At 45.1% G+C, this 18,635-nt stretch overlaps 2 protein-coding genes across 2 annotated transcripts; both read left to right on the forward strand.

The window, feature by feature from the left end:
* The first annotated feature begins 864 nt into the window (after nt 1-864).
* On the forward strand, nt 865-4,160 carry LOC118087639 (synapse differentiation-inducing gene protein 1-like). Its single transcript, XM_035120477.2, has 2 exons — nt 865-1,202; nt 3,689-4,160. Exons 1-2 carry the CDS (start codon nt 867-869, stop codon nt 3,836-3,838), a joined length of 486 nt encoding a protein of 161 aa, XP_034976368.1. The 5' UTR covers nt 865-866; the 3' UTR covers nt 3,839-4,160.
* A 9,789-nt stretch (nt 4,161-13,949) lies between these two features.
* LOC118087638 (synapse differentiation-inducing gene protein 1-like) lies at nt 13,950-16,401 on the forward strand. Its single transcript, XM_035120476.2, has 2 exons — nt 13,950-14,580; nt 15,663-16,401. The coding sequence occupies exons 1-2, from the start codon at nt 14,266-14,268 to the stop codon at nt 15,834-15,836; spliced, it is 489 nt and encodes a 162-aa protein (XP_034976367.2). The 5' UTR covers nt 13,950-14,265; the 3' UTR covers nt 15,837-16,401.
* The last annotated feature ends 2,234 nt before the right edge of the window (nt 16,402-18,635 follow it).

Consider the following 18,635-nt stretch of genomic DNA (forward strand, 5'->3'; position numbering starts at 1 on the left):
GATGGACGGGCTACAGAAAATAATTTTTTTGTTGCTGCTGCTGCTGCTGTTGTTATTTCATACCCTGCTAAAAGACCATTTTGAGCAGTTGATATTGTAGGACAATTATTATTATTTTCTCCTAGGAAAAGAATTGCTCCCCCTTCAGCATTTTTCAATCAATGGAGGGCAGGGTTATTGAATAGTCAAGTAATACAGAAAGTGATGAAGAGCCTTTCATTGCTCTGAAATGTGTTTTCACTTATTTTTAATTGTCTTCTTTTAACATCATAGTAATTATTACCGTTATTAATTACATTGATATACAACCTTTTCCTCCAAGCAGTTCAAGATGGTAGAAATGTTTCTCCCCCTTCCACAACAACCCTGTGAGGTAGCTTAGGCTGAGAGGCAATGGCTGGCCCAAGGTCACCTCACTGACAAGAACTGCTTTCCTGTTTTAACCGAGTAACCACACCCGGTAACTGCTGGCTTGCTTGGATTTTTCATTACCTAACCCTTCATTCTACCCACTTCCCTTCCAGATAGTGAGAAACAGGAAAGTCACAGAATCAAAGAGCCCGAGTAATACCCAAGAGTCCATTGAGCAAAGAAGAAAAAGAGCCAGGAGCCTTTCGCTGCAAAAGGCAAGCATCCTGAAGGAAGAAGCTTCAGAGTGGTTGGCCAGGTACCACAACAGCAGGAAGGCAAAGTGCAAGGAAGGAATTGAAGGTACAGCGAGAGAGAGAGAGACTGAGAGATTGCAGGTCACCCATCAGCTTATCGGGGCAGCCAGAACAGAAGGAGCGTGGAGGATGGAGACAGGAGAAGAAACTCTTGTTGCAGAGTTGCAAAGTGGGATAGAAGGAGGAGAGCAGGCAAACACCATGAGCAATGAGAAGCCACCTATTCTCCCATCTGGAGAAGAACCCGCACAAGTGTTCGATCCACTGATGCCTCCTGCTGGGCCAGCACCACCCATGGATTATGGGGTACCCCCCACGGGCTATGGGGCACCTGCCCCCTTCCAACCCCCATACGCAGTTTATTATTCCCCACCTGGTGCAGGGTCCACAGAAGATCCCATCCTTCAGCCACCACAGACCATCACCATCACACCTGTACAACCCTGCAATGAACCCGATCACCTGGGCTACTCCATCTTTACCATGCTCTGCTGCTGCCTACCCCTTGGTATTGCTGCCTTAGTTTACTCTATACAGGTGAGTGTGCAGGAAAGAAGGAGGGAAGGAGGGAGGGAAGCAGTGTTATGGGTACAAGGGGATTCCCTCATGATAAAATATCCAGGCCAACAGTTATGCTTTAGTTTTTACTAAATTCAAGCTTGTTTCTGTTTAGGTGAGTCAGAGCCTTCCATTCCCAGAGGGGGCCAAGCTCCCCACATTGTCCTCAGTCAATTGTCCATTCCTCCGGGGGGGGGGGGTCATTATCTTTGATTAACCAAGATCCTTACTGAAATTTGCGCACCCTGGAATCTAGTGCAGCCCGATAGTTGATCTACACCTCTTATGACATTATACAATGATGCATTGTATTATATTTTCCAATCATGCAGAGACAATGCAAAACAGAAGCCAAAGCAAACATTGAGGTAATAATGAAATAATAATAGTAATAGTAATAAAGTTTGCTATGTTGAACTTATCTGGATAAAGATCTCGAAGTATATGGATTTGATTGTCCTTGTTATACGAGTTCCTAATGAAAAGGCCCATTTTTCAGCAAAGTAATCATAGTTCTGTCTGCCTCCTGTCACCCAAATCAGATTACCGGTAGTCCTTTTCACCATCGAGGCTGTGTGCCAGACTTCAATCAGTCGATATTTCAAGGTCGGCAATTGAATTTCCCCCGAATTATAACCATAAGCCTAACTTATGGGGATGCTTACAAGGGAGCCCAACTCCGTGAGCATGAAAGGAACCCTGGCCGAGGGGTCCTACTTTGCACCCCAAGTCCCATTTTTAAGATAAAGGAAGGAAGAGGAGGCAGTTGAAGTTGCCCTCCAACAGTGAGCAACTGGACAGCAGACTAAGCAGGAGTGATGCTTGAGACCCACCTTGGATGCTCCACCCTGGTCATTTTCCTTTTGCCCACGCCCTTCTTTCTCTTGCTGCTGTAGTCGCCCAAAAGTTGCCTCAAGCAACATCTGGCTGCCTTGAGTCCTTGGGACCCTCCCTGGGAGTGGGGTAGTCAAGGTTTTCTTGGTTGTCAGGAGAAGCCCAAGTCGGTACCTTTCTGGGGTCAAATCCAGCAGAGTGAGTTGTGCTGGACCATAGCAGCAAAAAAGGAAAACTCCACCTGCCCTCCTCGGGAGCTGCACAGATCCTGGACCAAAGACTTCCCCACCTTAAAGCCTGACTGGCTTATTGTGTGGATGCCACATGAAGGGCCACCATCGCCAGCCTTGTGATGGGGGGCTTTCCCCCCGGAGTTGTGCAGCTCCCGCAGACGAGAGGGTGTGTGCAAGAAAGCCTGGAGTTGGGATCCAGTCCAGCCTCCTTCAGAGAAGCAGACACGGAGCAATGGATTCAAGCTACAAGAAAGAAGATTCCACCTAAACATAAAAAAAACATTAGGAAGAACTTCCTGACAGTAAGATCTGTTCGGCAGTGGAATTTGCTACCAAGGAGTGGGGTGGAGTCTCCTTTTTTGGAGGTCTTTAAGCAGAGGCTTCACAGAATATGTCAAGAATGCTTTGATGGTGTTTCCTGCTTGGCAGGGGGTTGGACTGGATGGCCCTTGTGGTCTCTTCCAACTCTATGATTCTTTTATTCTAATGGCCCAAGCTGCAGCCTGTCTCTGTCTTTCTCCTGCAACCTCTACGGTGGAAATGCTTTGGAACTGAGTGTTCAAAGGCACCCTGGTGGTTCCCTGCAAGGAAGAGCCTTTTGCGGTTGGCTGCTCTGCCCTAACTCCTCTTAAGGGGGCTCTGATCAAAGGGGGGGGCTCTTGTGGCTGCTGCTCCCCACGCACAGCAGCTTCCAGATTGTGAAGGAAGAGGGGCAGGGCCCACACAGATTCAGCCATGACATGAGGGGCATAGCTAGGCAGCAGGTCTAGGCTGACTCCTCAGTTCCTGGTCTTGGGAGCCCTACTGCCATTAGGAGATTGGGTGAGGTGGGGCACAGCCTCTTGAACAGCACACAAAAAAGTATGCAGGCCCTGGAGTGAGGGGGCAGCTCTGTGGGCTGAAACTCTTGAGAATCATAGAATAATAGAATTGTCAAGTTGGAAGGAACCCCAAGAGTCCAACCACCTGGAATGCAGAAATCTCAATGAGGTCATACATGACAGGTGGCCACCCAACCTCTACTTAAAAACCTCCAGTGAACGAAAGTCCACCACCTCTCGTGGGAGTCCATCCCACCGTCAAACAGCTCTTACTGTTAGCAAGTTTGGTCAGAATCTCCTTTCTTGTAATGTGAAGCCATTGGTTCAGGTCCTACCCTCGGGAGCGGGAGAAAACAAGCTGCTTGCTCCATCCTCCAAGCTTGGGCTTGCAAGCTTTAGGACCATTATTGGAAATCCATGTCTCTCATGGAAGGTGTGGAGATGTTGGAGATGGCGCAGGTATGCCAGGTGAGCATGCGAGGCTGGAGTGCCCTTGTACCCTGTGGACAATAGGCCAGGCCAGGGAAGAAAGACTATCCAATTCAGCCCAGGCTCCTTCACTTATCTCTCTTCCCAGACCCGGAATGCCAACCTCATGGGAAGGACCATTGTTGCAAAGCAAAAATCCAGGCGGGCACTGAACTTCGCCCACTCAGCGGTTTGCGTGGGGATCGTATTCATCATTCTGAACATCATCCGACTGGTGGTTTGCCGTGACAAGTACTGAAGATAAACTGCATTGTTCATATTTGTAATGCGCCACACTCATGCACACACACACATATTCATGACACACTGCTTTTCAGCCTAATCTACCACGCAGGGTTGTTGCGGGGATTCATGGGGAGGCCTGGGACAGAAGCACCAGAATGGGGTGGAAGATGCCTTGGACTCCAATGCTGCACCACAGTGGGGTACAAGACCCTCTTGAGATGCAAATGCCGTAAACTCTGCACTCCCGACATTGAAAGCTTCCAGTGTAGAATAAACCAAACTTCTTAAAGATACTACAGTCTCTGCTGCATGGCTCACATGGGCGTAGGCAGGCGGGCAGGGGGGGCAGCTGCCCCCCAGAAGCAAAAAATTAATGTATTTTACAAACCATAACCAGCACTTTTCCCCTCCAAAAACTGAAGTGGAAAGGGCTTTGCTTTAGCGAGGACAGCTCGGTCTCTGCCTGCTGGGGGGGCAGGAACACAGCTGTAACAAAAACACATCAAATAAATAAAGCAAAGTGGCTACCGGTAGTTAAGCAGTTAAGACAATGGAGCAGATTGTCCATTGCCTCTCAGGCAAGATTTGATAGCTCACCACTTCACCCTATTGTTCTTCAGTGGGAGTTGTTAATGAGTATTCAGGGATCTCATTAAGAGTTCTATTGGCGATTTAATGAGGGTGCATTGACTAAGGTGGCTCTGCAAGGCTAAAAGGAAGTGAATAAGAAAAGGGGGGCTGTAGCTTTGATAGACACAGTGATGTTTATAAAAAGCAGTGGTGTTCCAGTCTGCCCCTTCTCCTGCATCTGTACACTGTAAATCAGGGGTGGCCACCTCCCAAGAGACTCTGATCTACTCACAGAGTTAAAAAACTGGGAGTGATCTACCCCCTTTTGGGGGGTTCAGGTCAAAGCTGTTGAGTTTTTTTTTTTTAAGGAAGGAAGCCCTGTTTTTTTGGGTTTAGGTCAAACTTGTTGAGCTTCTTTTAGGAGGGAGGGAGGACCATTTTTGTTTAGGGCTTCAGGTCATAGTTCAGCTTTTTTTAGGGAGGAGGAAAATTTTGGGTGAGCTTTTTTTAGGGGTGCCAGTGATCTAGCAGTGATCTACCACAGATATCCAGTGATATACTGGTAGATCACAATCTACCTGCTGGGCGTGCCTGCTGTAAATCAAGCAGAGAGAAAGCTGCTTACAAGGCTCCTGTACAGGTGTACCGGTATCTTCCTCTTGCTGCAGAGTTCTAGCATCACAGCGTCACCCAGAGGCACCCACAAATGTGAGTTATCCCTCTCTCTATTTCTTCCTTCCTTTCCTCCCTCTTCCATCCTCAATAAAATACTGGGGGGGGGCAGATAAGCCCCACATAGAAAGCCCATCAACTTGGGGGGTTGACTCTTTCAAATACGGTATTTACCAGTAATTGGGGGGCACCTAGGCCTCTAGGAGTTGGCTGCTATGCCTAGGAGTAGGACAATTCAAGAAAGCAGAATGATGCATATGCTATGGTAATATATCAATAGAATCATAGAATTGTGGTCGGAAGGGACCACAAGGGTCATCTAGTTCAATCCCCTGCAATGCAGGAATTTTTACCTAAGGTGGGGCTTGAACCCACGACATGGTTGAAATATTATGCTGATATGCAGCAACACCTTGGAGCCGTTGTGACTGCGGCCGTGCCTTGCCTCGCCCTCGCCCGTGCTGCCACTCCCTCTCGCCTGCCCGACCCTCCCGTCCTCTCCAGCCAAGCCGGGTAGCCGCCGATGCTGCCAGCCCCAGAAGCACAAGGTGGCTGCTGCCGCCGCCACCACGATGTTGTCGGGCCCACTGGCCCTGTAGCCCCGCCCATGTTCCCACTTCGTGGCCCCGCCCCGCCCCTGAACGACCATGGCTCCCCCCCCCCTAGTTTTTATCCTGGCTACGCCCCTGATGGCTCAGCATCTGGAACCCCTGATATCTTGCTACCGCCCAGCAGAGTGGGGGGGCGGGGGGGACACAATCTTTGTAGCTATATAAGCTTTGTAAAATTTTCTGTTTTACAATTTAAAGTCCTCATTTCTACATCCTTAAGATAGCAATGACTTCCCTTCTTCTCTTTCCATGGTTCATTTTACATATCATAAATCCCTGCGTATTTTACAGAAACTATACCATTCAGTATTCCATTATTACGTCCATCATAACTTATTTACGCAGTTGAATTTATCTTAGTGCTGCCAGCATTTTCAGCTATACACAGTTATTTCCCATATATTCAATAAAGGTTTTTCAATCTTCTCTAAACATATGTTCTTCTTGTTCTCTTGTTCTATATGTTAAGCCTGCAGGCTGCGCATATTCTGTCAACTGAAGTTGCCACTCTTCTTTGGTTGGGACCTCACTCGTTTTGGGGCTAATGAAACACGGGCCGCAGTAGTGGCATACATGCAAGACATGTTCATTCACTCCAATGAATTCCTAATTCTGCAAATTGACCCATACTTTCCTTTCCTTTTCATATATCTCAGTGCTGTCCTCCTTCTGCTGCCAGCAAGGTTGTAAGTTCAGCCTTGGTGGAGGATCTTGATGAAAGCTGTTCTTTGGCAGCAGCCAGCTCCCAGCAAGGGGAGATTTGCCTTCCTCGATAACAGGCTGAATAAATTCCAGCTGCTCAGCTTGAAGCCGTCATTTCGGCAGCAATCGTGCTGCAGGGAAAGGACCTTGGGGCTGAGGTCTTGGGGGGTGAGGGGGGCAGCTCTATATGACCACCAAGATGCATTATATTGTGGGAATTTGCTTGCAGAAATACGTGTATTAATCCAAACAGAATACGGAACTATGTTTCTTGGGAGAAATTCACACTAACTAAAGTATGGGTGAATTTTCATGATGATTTTTTTAAAAAAAAAAATCAAATCAAATCGTTGCAGAAATGTGGAGAACTGAATTTACGACTGGAAAAATACAGAACCTGGAGAACCAAAATTGACAATTTGCCCATTCCTGGCCAGCATTCGTGCCAACTCCATTGGGGGCCTGGGTGCTCGAGCACCCACAAAATTCCCCATGAAGGGGCTGGGTACCTACAAATTTTGGTGACAGGGCTATGCACGCTGCATAGCACCCACGGCCCTGGGCACCCACAGTTGTGGAGCCAAGTTGGCACTCCTACTGGCCAGGACAGAAGCTATCCCTTACTGTGACTCAGGAGACACTGCCTGGGTTTCCTCCAGGGGGCAGAGCCTTACACTGAACACCTCAAGCATTTACCAGTTTATTTTTATTTATTTCTCCATAATTTTTATTAAATTTTCTATTTTACATTTTAGAAGATTCATTTTTACATCCTTAAAGTATCAATGACTTCCCTTCTTCTCTTTCCATGGTTCATTTCACATAAAATAAATCCCTGCATATTTTATGTAAACTAAATCATTGAGTATTCCATTATTATATCCATCAAAACTTATTTACACTGTTGAATTTTTCTTAATGCTGCCCACATTTTCAAATATACACAATTTCCCCCATAAACATTTTCCAATCTTCTTTAAACATATGTTCTTCTTGTTCTCTTATTCTATATGTTCTATATGTTAGCCAAAATGTGTAAATGAGAAATGTGATGAGAAATGTTGTAGGTGCCAAAATGAGACTGGCAGTTATATTCATATTTGGTGGAAATGCAGCAAAATTAAACCCTATTGGTATATGGTCTATAAAGAAATGAAAAAAATACTTAAAGTATTCCTTCAAAAAGAACCCTGAATTATTTCTCCTTGGGATGCTCCATGATGAAATTCGGCCAAAAGATAGAAATATCGTAATGTATGCAGCGACAGCAGCTAGGATATTAATTGGGAAAAAATGGAAGAGCAAAAAGATACCGAGCAAAGAGGACTGGCAAATTAAAATATTAATATATTATAATTCCGCGACGGAAATGGCAGAAGTTAAAGGGATAAATGAGGTTAGAAGAGATAAAGATTGGGGAAAATTTAGAAATTATTTAGCTACAATGGTGGAAACGCCTCTCTTGCAGAAGGCATATGAAGACTCAGAAATAAAAGGGTTTTTTTTTCAATTGAGAAAATAAGAAATCAGATATACAGACACATGACAGAAAATGAAAGGCGCAGGACAAAAATGGCTGGAAGTTTGTAATCACTTAGGGTGGGTGGAGGTGAGGGTGGTGGGATATTGAAAAGAGGTATATTTTGATTTGATTTGATGTTATTAGAGGAGATTTTATTTCATTTTTTTTCATTTTTTCTTTTTGTGCGTGTAAAAATTACTTTTTATGTTTTGCTCTTGTTTTGTCTCCATTTCTATTTCATCCTTATTTTTTGTTTGTGTTTATATGATTTGTAATGTTTGAAAGTAAACAAATAAAGAATTTAATTTGCACACACAAAAAGAACTTGGCACCCTGGCGCCCTGCACCACCAGTGTCTATGGGTAAGACGGTCCTGGTTCCAAGTAAATCACATAAAATTCCCTGGCTCAGAAGCCTCTGAAATCTAAATAGTGCAAAGGGGTTAAACGGCATCATAGCTGCCAAGTTATCCCTTTTTTAAAGGGATTTTCCCTTATGCTGAATAGGCTTCCTCGCGAGAAAAGGGAAAACTTGGCAGCTATGAACGGCATATGGAGGCACATGGGAGTCTGCATTATTTCAAATAGCCCCTGGAAAACAATCTCATTAATCTAATTGGCTTCATTAAGACAGAGCTGAAACAGTGGAGGTAACTGAACATAATGTGGCGTGCAAATATGCTCCCTTAAAATGGTCGCATGGCCAGGGTTCCTGTTTTATTTTCTATCTCTACTAGTGAATCAGCAAAAGCTTTCAGATTATTTCCTAAGGAATCCTAAAAGAGCTTGGATCATTTCAGGTATGCTTCAAATGGTGCTGGATTACCCAATAAACAGATTAAACACATGCTCAGGACAGCAGCAAAATAAGGGCAACCCCATTTGGGGGGAAAAGAATTTGACATTTGTTATTTCAGAAAAAGTAGTCATCATTTTCTGATGTTGATGATTAATAACTTTCATCAGAACACTCTTTTCCTCACCTGGGGGGGGGGGGAACCCTCAGAGAGCAACCATGTTTTCCGTACTCTGTATGGAATCAGACATGTTTCGTCAGGTGACTTCAATGAACTTATCCAGAATTTGGAAATCAGAAAACTGAGAAAAAAGAAGATATTTTAATTGTAGCATACATGTACGTTTTGTGTCATTTCAAAAAAAGCTTTTTTATTTTAGGTTTTAGGTTTTATTTTGGATTACCTATCTGCAGGGGGCACTATAATCTCTTCAATGCTGAGAAGCTCTCAAACTCTTAATCCAGCTCTGGCTTCAAAATGCAGTATCTCGGGAATGTTTAAACCACTCCTGATCTCCAGTTGCATAGCAAAGCAGCCCAGCCGTAAAGCAGCTTGTTTATGTCTTACTTTAACCATCATATTAAAGTAAATACAGGCCTTCAGAAGCAATAAATCCTGCATGCTACATGCTGGAGGGAGCCATTTCGATGGGTTATATAAACACAGTCGCACAGTATCACAAACAATCTTTATTTACATTTCTACCTACTCTTTGACATCAGCACTGTTGGCCAAGACTCTTTTTATGCATTAACTTTTTGGTTTTTTTAAAGCATGGGAGATCTGATCAGAGAAAAGACCGTAACTCAGTGGCAGAGCATCTGCATTAGGGTGATGACTTTTTTACAACCTCATTTCCCTGTATCATAATTTGATGAGCTTTCATTAACAATTAGATTAAATCCTACTTTCAAAGAGATTTGATTTTTTTAAAAAACCTCACGCACAACATGATTTAAAAAAAATTATTTATCAGTTTTTTGACCATTTTTGAAGTCACTGTAAGCAGATATAAAATTGAACCCAAGCTTTAAAGGTTAAGGTAAAGGTAAAGGGACCCCTGACCATTAGGTCCAGTCGTGACCGACTCTGGGGTTGCGCGCTCATCTCGCATTATTGGCCGAGGGAGCCGGCGTACAGCTTCCAGGTCATGTGGCCAGCATGACAAAGCCGCTTCTGAAGAACCAGAGCAGCGCACGGAAATGCCGTTTACCTTCCCGGTGTAGCGGTTCCTATTTATCTACTTGCATTTTGACGTGCTTTCGAACTGCTAGGTTGGCAGGAGCTGGGACCAAGCAACGGGAGCTCACCCCATCACAGGGATTCGAACCGCCGACCTTCTGATCAGCAAGTCCTAGGCTCAGTGGTTTAATATAAAATTGAACCCAAGCTTTAGAGACACATATATACAACATTATATAGGGCCATCAAACACACAAGGAAGCTTTTTTTAGCTGCGGTAACAGTATAGACGCCGCTAGAGGACAATGTTTTGCTACCTCTCCTTTTCCCAGCATGCCCGGCAGGGTCTGCTGGCTGAGTTTTGAGGTCCCCAAAAGAGGCTTTTACTTTGCGCAGGTGTGACATTTGTATACCCTATGTTGCTAAGAACACTCCCCATTGTGCAATGTGGTGTTGTGTCCAAATTTGATACGATATATATATAGAATTGTTAATACAATTTTATGAAATGGTAAAACGGCATACAAAAAAATTAAAAACGGTTTGTGTGTAACCTTTTTTAATATTTCAATGGAATATACCTCATTTTAGTCATTAATAGGCAAAAGTTCATCCATTTGTGCTACAGGAAATAATTCTGGAGAAAAAAAGTGAAAAAGTCACCACCCTAATCTGCATACATGCAGAAGAGCCCAGTTTTAACCCCCATCATCTTCAGGTAAGGCTGGGACAGAACCCTGCCTGACACCTTAGAGAATCACTGCCAATCAGTGACTGAGCTAGATGGATCAATGGTCATATTTGGAATAAGTCATCTACTGCCACCTAGTGAGGGTCTCCCTGCATTCTGCCCTACCAGTTCCATTGGACAGCAGCCACCAAAGGTTGTATTTGGGGGGGGGGCTTTTCACAGGACTTTTCCCTTGATCCTGTAGCCCGAGACCTCCGTGTTCAATCCAAAAGTCATGACTGCAGGGAGATAAGGGGGGGGAACGCAACTAGGAACAGACTGCTGGTTAATGACCCTGAATATAATGTCACCGAATTTGTGGAAAACAAGTTTCATTATAGCTATGATAAGAAGTTTCCTGTTGCATCACACCTATTGCATCAGACAGCTGTCCAGCACAAGGCTTTCTTCCCAGAAGTGTTGCTCAGAAGCTTCTGGGACAGGAAAGGGGAATTTTTGTCCCTTGGTTTGTTGTTGAACCCCAACTCTCCTCATCTCTGATAAGAGGTGGAATCCAAAACCAACTGGAGGACCACCAGAGATTTCCCATCCCTTCTTCTAGAAGGTCACAAGCAGGATATAAAGACAAATCCCATCGCTCACTGTTGCCCCCACTGCAATTGGTCTTCTAAGATATTGTGCCCCTAAGCATGGAGGTTCCTTGTTGCCATTGCTGCTAATTTATGTCTGTCTGCTTACATTGATTTATAATTGCTTTGCCCAGTTCTTCAGCCAAAAACAGCTCCCAGAGCAGCTCACAGGTAAATTTCATAAAAGCCAAACAAAGCAATCTCAGCCCTCAGGCTTACGATCTAAAAGGCACAAAAGGAAAAGGAATGGGGAGGGAGGAGGAAAACTCAGCATTAGTTCTCGAAAGCTCTCCAGGTATCCTTTTATTTATATACTGCAATCTCTGGGTGGTTCACGACAACAAAACGTAAAGCAATACAATTCGATCATTAAAATGCCTGGCTAGTCAGAAAAAAAAGGAAAAAGCTTCAAGCAGCCACATAGACCTGTCAGCATAAAATAACAAAAGTATCCAAAGGAAAACTGAAATCAAAAGTGAGGATGCCTGCTGAATCTTTGCTGGAAGAAGGTCCCACATCATAGGACCGGCAGCCCCAAATCTCTGACCTCTGGTTTAACAATCAGTCCCTTTCCCGGGGGAAACAGAGCTGGCCCAAGACATTTTGGAACCTAAGGCAAACTGCAAAAACGGGAGGAGGGGGGGGATGAAGATCTGCACCAGGAACAAGGGAAGGAATCAAATCAACATTGAGAAGGGTTAGGGGTGAAGGAACAAAGGGGTGGGACTGGGGGGATACCAGCAGCAGCTCCTATTTGCCAAGAGGCTGGTGGGGAGGCAACATTGGGGAGGGACTGCTGAGGAGGCAGCAGGCCAGGCCGACCCTGTCAGGGGGAATTGTAGGAGCCAACTCCTAAGGGCCAAAATCCCTTTGCCCCCCCCCCAAAAAAAATTTGAGGGGGCCACCCCCTCCCAAAGTTGAAGGGAATTCCCATTCAAATGGTGGGTGGGTGCCACGACATGTGATTGATTATGTGAGTGGGACTTACCTGCCCCCCCTATTTTATTCAAGTTGGCACCCCTGCTGGGAATTGTAGCTCTGGGAGGGGAGAATCAGTCTCCAAAGAACTCTCGACGCCCTTAACAAACTGGGGGGGGGGCCCTTTGGGAGAAAACAATGACTGTTTAAAGTGGTATAATAGTGCTTTATATGTACAGTATAGTGTGACTGTGACCCAAGTTTCTCATTTCTCCAAACTTAAGTTCAGTTCTCCATATTTCTGCAGCAATTTGTAGTTTCTTTTTTTCAAAACCTCATATATATTCATTTCAGTGTTAATTTTTCTCAATGAACACATTTTGATTAATGCACATATTTCTGCAAGCAATTTTCCCCCATTGTATAATACAGTTTTGTATATTATTTTCACTGAAACAATGCGTCTTTAGGCACCTCTCACCCTAATGTATGGATATTGTTTGGCTGGAGAACTGCTTTGCAAAATCTGGAGAAGTGTATATTGGTTTGGGAAGTACAGTTTAGGTAGGGCCAACCCAAAATTAAAAATTGGAAATCAAGTAATAATTTGGCAAAATTGGATGAAAAAGGGTATTTTGACATTGAATCAGTTAATTGATGAAAATAACAAATTTATAGAATATAAGACTTTGCAAGTAAAATATGGATTAGCTAGTGAAACACAAATGGCAAAGTCAAACATACGTTGGAAAGGCAGTTTGGCCCTGACGCTATAGCAGCATCAGAAACACCCATGCTGCTACAAGATTTAATCTCTGCAATAAAAACAAAAAACCCTACACTTGCATTATATAAAACCTTACTCAACAGGAAGAAATATGATTTAGAATATGATAGACAAAAATGGAGTGAAGAGTTAGGGGTACAGATAACAAATGATATATGGGAGTCAAGTATAAAATCAACAGAAATAGTCTCTATGGATCTAAGACTAAGACTTATTCAACAGAAAATAATATTCAGAGTCCACTGGACTCCAGCAAAATTATACAAGAAGAAAATAACAAGTGTAGATAACTGCTGGAGGTGTGGGAGTGAAAATGCTGTGAACTTAGTACCGTATATATGTTGATCATTCTGGTGCGAGGTGAGAATATTTATAGAAAGAGTAATAAAAAGAAATTGTTATCTAAGGGAACTGAATTTAATTCTAAATTATATTCCGGAAACGTGGGAGATTTCAAGGGGTCAAAAAAAAATAATGGATGTACTGTGCTATATTAGAAGCAAAAAAACTTGTTTTGGTGAGTTGGAAGAGCCGCAAAAAGATTCCATTGAGCACATGGATTGATAATATGGACAGATTAGCTACATACGAATGAATTGCATGTCAACGCAAAATAAGAATGGATAAATATGAAGAAATCTGGAACAAATATTTAAGTGATAAGGCAGATAGCGGTGGGAAGTGGGGGAAGGAGAGAGAGGTGGGAAAATATTGTTAAAGGGTCAGAGGTATATATCAGCATGCTTAAATCTGAAATGTCAAAGTGTGTTGTTGTGGTTTTTGTTGTATGTGTTTTTTGCAGTTGTTGTTTGTGTTGAAGAAATGATTAAATAAATAGAATTTTAAAAAGTACAGTTTAGGTAGTTCTGCATAAAAATGCAAAGAAAAATTAATTTATCTTCTATTCCTAGGGAAGGATAAGGGGATATCAAATGCTCGCTGGCATTCTTACATTCGGTATCAATCAGCTGGGGTTATTCATTATCTAATTCCTCGTTCCAAACACCCACACATTTTGCAGGGTGGGAGGGAGGACCACGGTGCACAGTTCTTTCGTCCAAGGGCAGAGCATTGCACACAGCTACCCTAAAGCAGAGAGCCAAGCAGATCAGCCTAGGTTATAGAGCAAGGACTCTTCTGAAAGAATATTCAGATCGGTGGGTCTGGTACCACTACAGGAGGAGGGGAAAGGAGGGGAAAGGGCTGGAGGTGCAACCGACTGAGGAGAGACGGGGTCTGCAGGTCACACAACAGCTCATCCACACAACCCAAGAAGCAGGGATATCGAGAGAAAAGGAAGAGAGACTTCACTGGCAGAACAGCAAGCCAGGGGAGAAAGGAGGAGAGGCAGACCTGCACCATGAGTGGCATCAAATATGAGAGGATGAACGAATATGCTCTGGACATGGACAATCCACCACCCTACTCTGAAAAGAATGAGGAGCCTGGTCCTTCTCCTTGGATGGCACCCACCACGGGCAGCAGAGAAACTCCCGCTGTGCCACACCAGTACACCCCTTACTATGGTCCAGCCAGCACAGCACAAACTACGCAAACCATCGTCATCAGTTCCATGCAGGCCAGCCGTGAACCAGACTACCTGGCGTATTCCATCTTCACCATGCTCTGCTGTTGCCTCCCCTTGGGTGTTGCTGCCCTTGCGTACTCGATACAGGTGAGTGGGAGCTGAGTGAGTGTTTGAGACAGGAGAGGGAGACCTTAAAGGGCTGGGTCATTGGCCTGTGCTGACATCTAAGGCCCTATCTGCATTATACACTTAAAACAGTATCATACCACTTTAAACAGTTGTGGTTTCCCCCTCCCCCAAAGAATCCTGGGGACTGTAACTTCTTAAGGGTGCTAAGCAGTGCTGTTTTTCAAGAAAAAGAGGTGCCGGAACTCACCACGAATGCCTCCCTTGTTCTCTTATGATGGCAATGGCGCCCACCTGGGGGGGGGACAGGGACCCTGGTGCTGAGAGTTGTTAAGAGTCCCCTAGATAGAGCTAAAACAGGGCCTTAGCTACAGGGGAGCTAGCCAGGTATTTTGCCCTGTATGAACCCTCAAGGGGGAAGCCCCGGCCCAGTTTTCCTCTGAGACAATCTAGGCTACTCAGAGAAAAACTGGGTGGGGGCTTCCCCCTCAAGTGCGTGGCGCTGTGGGTTAAACCACAGAGCCTAGGGCTTGCCAATCAGAAGGTCGGCGGTTCGAATCCCCGCAACGGGGTGAGCTCCTGTTGCTCGGTCCCTGCTCCTGCCAACCTAGCAATTTGAAAGTACGTCAAAGTGCAAGTAGATAAATAGGTACCACTGCGGCGGGAGGGTAAACGGCATTTCTGTGTGCTGCTCTGGTTCGCCAGAAGCGGCTTAGTCATGCTGGCCACATGACCCGGAAGCTGTAGACTGGCTCCCTCAGTCAGTAAAGCGAGATGAGCACCGCAACCCCAGAGTCGTCCGCAACTGGACCTAATGGTCAGGGTCCCTTTACCTTTACCTTTACCGCATGTTACGACTGGACTAGATGATCATCTGGAACCTCCTGTCAAACAGCAAGGAGAATTGAACCTCTGCCTTATATCTTTGGTTCAGGAGATGGTTCTTGCCATGATGTTACAGTGGTCAGTTATGCCCCTGCAGACTGGGGCAAGTTACCACTTTGTACATGGATGTCTGATTTCACCCTATGCCACACACATTCGGGAAAAGGTAAGGGGTCAGTGTGCTCTTCCCCGATCCAGTTTCTTCTCTTTCTCCCCAGACCCAAAATGCCAACAATAATGGAAACCACATAAGCGCTCGACGAAACTCCAGGCTGGCACTCATATTGGCTCACACGGCACTCGGAGTGGGTCTTGGGTGCCTGATTATATACATCATCTTCTGGATGAATATTTCTCACCAGATAATTGAAGTGCCAACCATCAGCCCCTGAGGATGCACAATGTTCATATGCTAAAAGACCTTCCCTGCCCAAGATGCCCAAGTCTGAGAAGTCCTCCTAAATTGACGTCGTGCTCTTTGAATCGTTCTGTAAAGCGGCACGCTCTGAGCTGGCTCGGACGCATGTGCATCATGTCGCTTCTATGCCCTTGTTCCAACTAGGGATAGATTTACAATATCAAGCGATGAACATCATGTGTGAGCCAACTCTGTGATACCCAAAGATCTCAAACTCCTTCCAGGAGTATCTCTCCCCTTTCTCATTCTCCCACCCAGAGTTATTTCGAGAGTCCTCTGGTCTTGCCCTGTTCCTCTTGACTGCTGACCATTCTCCCAACATTTCACAGATAATAATTGGGACATGCATATAACACAACTGTTGTCAGAGGTCAAATTTCAACCCAAGCCCTGTCCTTGACACCCACCCCATTCCTCATTGTCCTACTTCTTTGGTCTTGTTTATCCTGCGAGAACTTATCCCATGTGTTTTTAATGCAAAGAAGGCATTTGTGAGATGCTTAGAGAGCCATCTGAGGCAAAATAAATAAAATATACACTGAGATCACCATGATTATGTGTTGTGCAATGTCTTCACAAAACTGCTATTGGTTCCACATAGAGAAAGGAAAGTGGGATAAATGATAAATGGCCATTATCTGTCACATGCAGCTCTTTCTCCATTCTGCTGCAGTTCACCTTCTGCCCCAAACTGTGTTATTCTAGGGTTGTTATATCTTGAAGAGCAAAAAAGAGGACAGCCTGAGCCAGGGAAAAAGGTAGGTGGGTGCACCTCTTTCCCCAGCTCAGACTGGCAGCGGCCATGGCATGCAGAGCACCCATGTGCTTCTTTCCCAGGCTCAGACTGGCAGCCCAAGCCGCCCAAGCCCAAGCCACTGCCAAAAAAACAAAACAAAAATCCCGAACATTTCCTTTAAAATGTAAAAATCCACCCTGATGGGCATGTTGGCCCTCCAAAAGAGGACGTGTCTGTGTTTTCCCAGACGTATGGCAACCCTAGTTATTCGTCTTACTGTCCACTGTGGTGAAATTACATGAATTACTTACGTTACATTGTCATTGCATCATTCCACCCCATTCATTTTGATGCAAAGGAAACACAATGCAAATGGGGGTGGGTGGGGAGAGGGGATGTAATTTGTAGATCGAAAGCAGCAGCAACAGTGAACACTGACTTTTCCTGCTGGAGTGGCTTCCATTGCAGATATGGGGGCGAATGAGCCAACATTGGCCATCTCAGTTCTCGTTTCTGTTTTCATCAGAATTCCCTGACATGCCTAATCATGACACCTTCATGGCAGATTCACTGACTTCAGCTGTGAAGGTAGAACAAAGCCATCATGCCTAGCAGCTTTTGATAGCCCTCTCCTCCATGAAATTGTCTAGTCCTCTTCTTTAAAGCCGTCTAAGTCTGTGGCCATTCCTGCCTCCTGGGGGACCAAGTTCCATAGTTTGACTAGGCACTGCATGAAGAAGTACATTCTGTTATCTCTCCTAAATGATCCAACTTTCAACTTTATTGGAGATCCATGAGTTCTAGTGCTATGGGAGAGGAAGAAACCCCACAAACTGCAACGACTGTCCTTCTGGACTGTCCTTATTCCAGGAGGGGGTTCCATCAATCACATAGCAGCAGTTTTGGTGCTCTTCTGCAATGAACCCACTTCTCCCAATAATCAGACTTTTTGCAATACAGGAAGAAATGAGGCAATGCACTGCAACTTCATCTAACCTTTCGCCATTCAAATAAAAGCATGCACCATATAAATGTTCCATTAGCAGCTGATGACATCAACGTCTCCCTGCAATTGTTGTGCAAATATATGAGGGTGAATGGTGCAATAAACAGGTCATCTAGAAAAGCAGCAGTGGTCAAGGGTCCCAGCAGAGTCTCCGTCTCCAGTGTCCCAGAACCTCCCGAACAGCATGGAGGGGGTTTGTTTTTTGAGCACTGAAAAGAGCTCTTTTCCACCATTTATGTTGATTATAACCAATCAGAATGGAAATAGGTGAGTTAGGATTGGCTTCCAGGGTCACTCTGGAGAAGGTGTGTGGGAAGAAGAATTTAAGGGACACTGAAAACACAAGGTGCTAAAACCTTTCCAGTCAGAGCAGAAATAATGGGAGTGTGGGGGCAGGGAGAGGTCTCTCACTTTCATGTATTTCCTAGCCCATCGAAAGCAATCCTATGGGTGGTTTTACCTTCCCTCTGGATGAAATGGGGGTGGGGGCGGGGAAAAGAGAGATCAGCTTTCAGAATGTTGCAAAAAGTGAGGAGGGATGTGTCGGAGGGATGAGTGAGCCGCTTGACACGTGCACTGCTGTGATCTGAATTAAGATCGTGCAACACGCCGATCTCCCTGGGGCTGTCTCGGGAGCGAGGTGGTGAGTGAGTGCATTGCTGTGCACGTGCTTATGTGCTCTTCTTATGCGAATGTATAGATGCGCAGCGCACCCATTTCCACATGCGTTGCAAACCGATCTGTCTCCAGTTTCTGTGAGCCTCTCCTCCAGTTGGCTGCTCATCCTCCCTCTCCTCCCGTCCCCACCGCTCCCAAGTGCGGGGTGGTAGAAATGGCTAGGAAAGAGTGGACGTTTCTGCGCCTTTCCCCACTTTCTCCCTCCGTCCCCCTTGCCCGCTCCTGCTGCGCTTTTGCGCCAAGCGGTAAAGGCCAGCGGGGTAGTCATTTATGCAACTAACCTAGGGATGTCCCTAGTTCTCCTTCGCAACCCTACATGCCCACTCTTGTTTCTCCCCATCCTTGCCCAGCTT

The sequence above is a fragment of the Zootoca vivipara genome, chromosome 6 (assembly GCF_963506605.1).
Source record: "Zootoca vivipara chromosome 6, rZooViv1.1, whole genome shotgun sequence".
In the NCBI taxonomy this organism is placed as follows: Eukaryota; Metazoa; Chordata; class Lepidosauria; order Squamata; family Lacertidae; genus Zootoca; species Zootoca vivipara.

Bases quoted from the DNA above. Each gene is read 5' to 3' on its own strand.
- LOC118087638 (XM_035120476.2), top strand. From the start codon at position 14,266: ATGAGTGGCATCAAATATGAGAGGATGAACGAATATGCTCTGGACATG. The intron at 14,581-15,662 runs GTGAGTGGGAGC...CTTTCTCCCCAG, and splicing joins CCCTTGCGTACTCGATACAG to ACCCAAAATGCCAACAATAA.
- LOC118087639 (XM_035120477.2), top strand. From the start codon at position 867: ATGAGCAATGAGAAGCCACCTATTCTCCCATCTGGAGAAGAACCCGCA. The intron at 1,203-3,688 runs GTGAGTGTGCAG...CTCTCTTCCCAG, and splicing joins CCTTAGTTTACTCTATACAG to ACCCGGAATGCCAACCTCAT.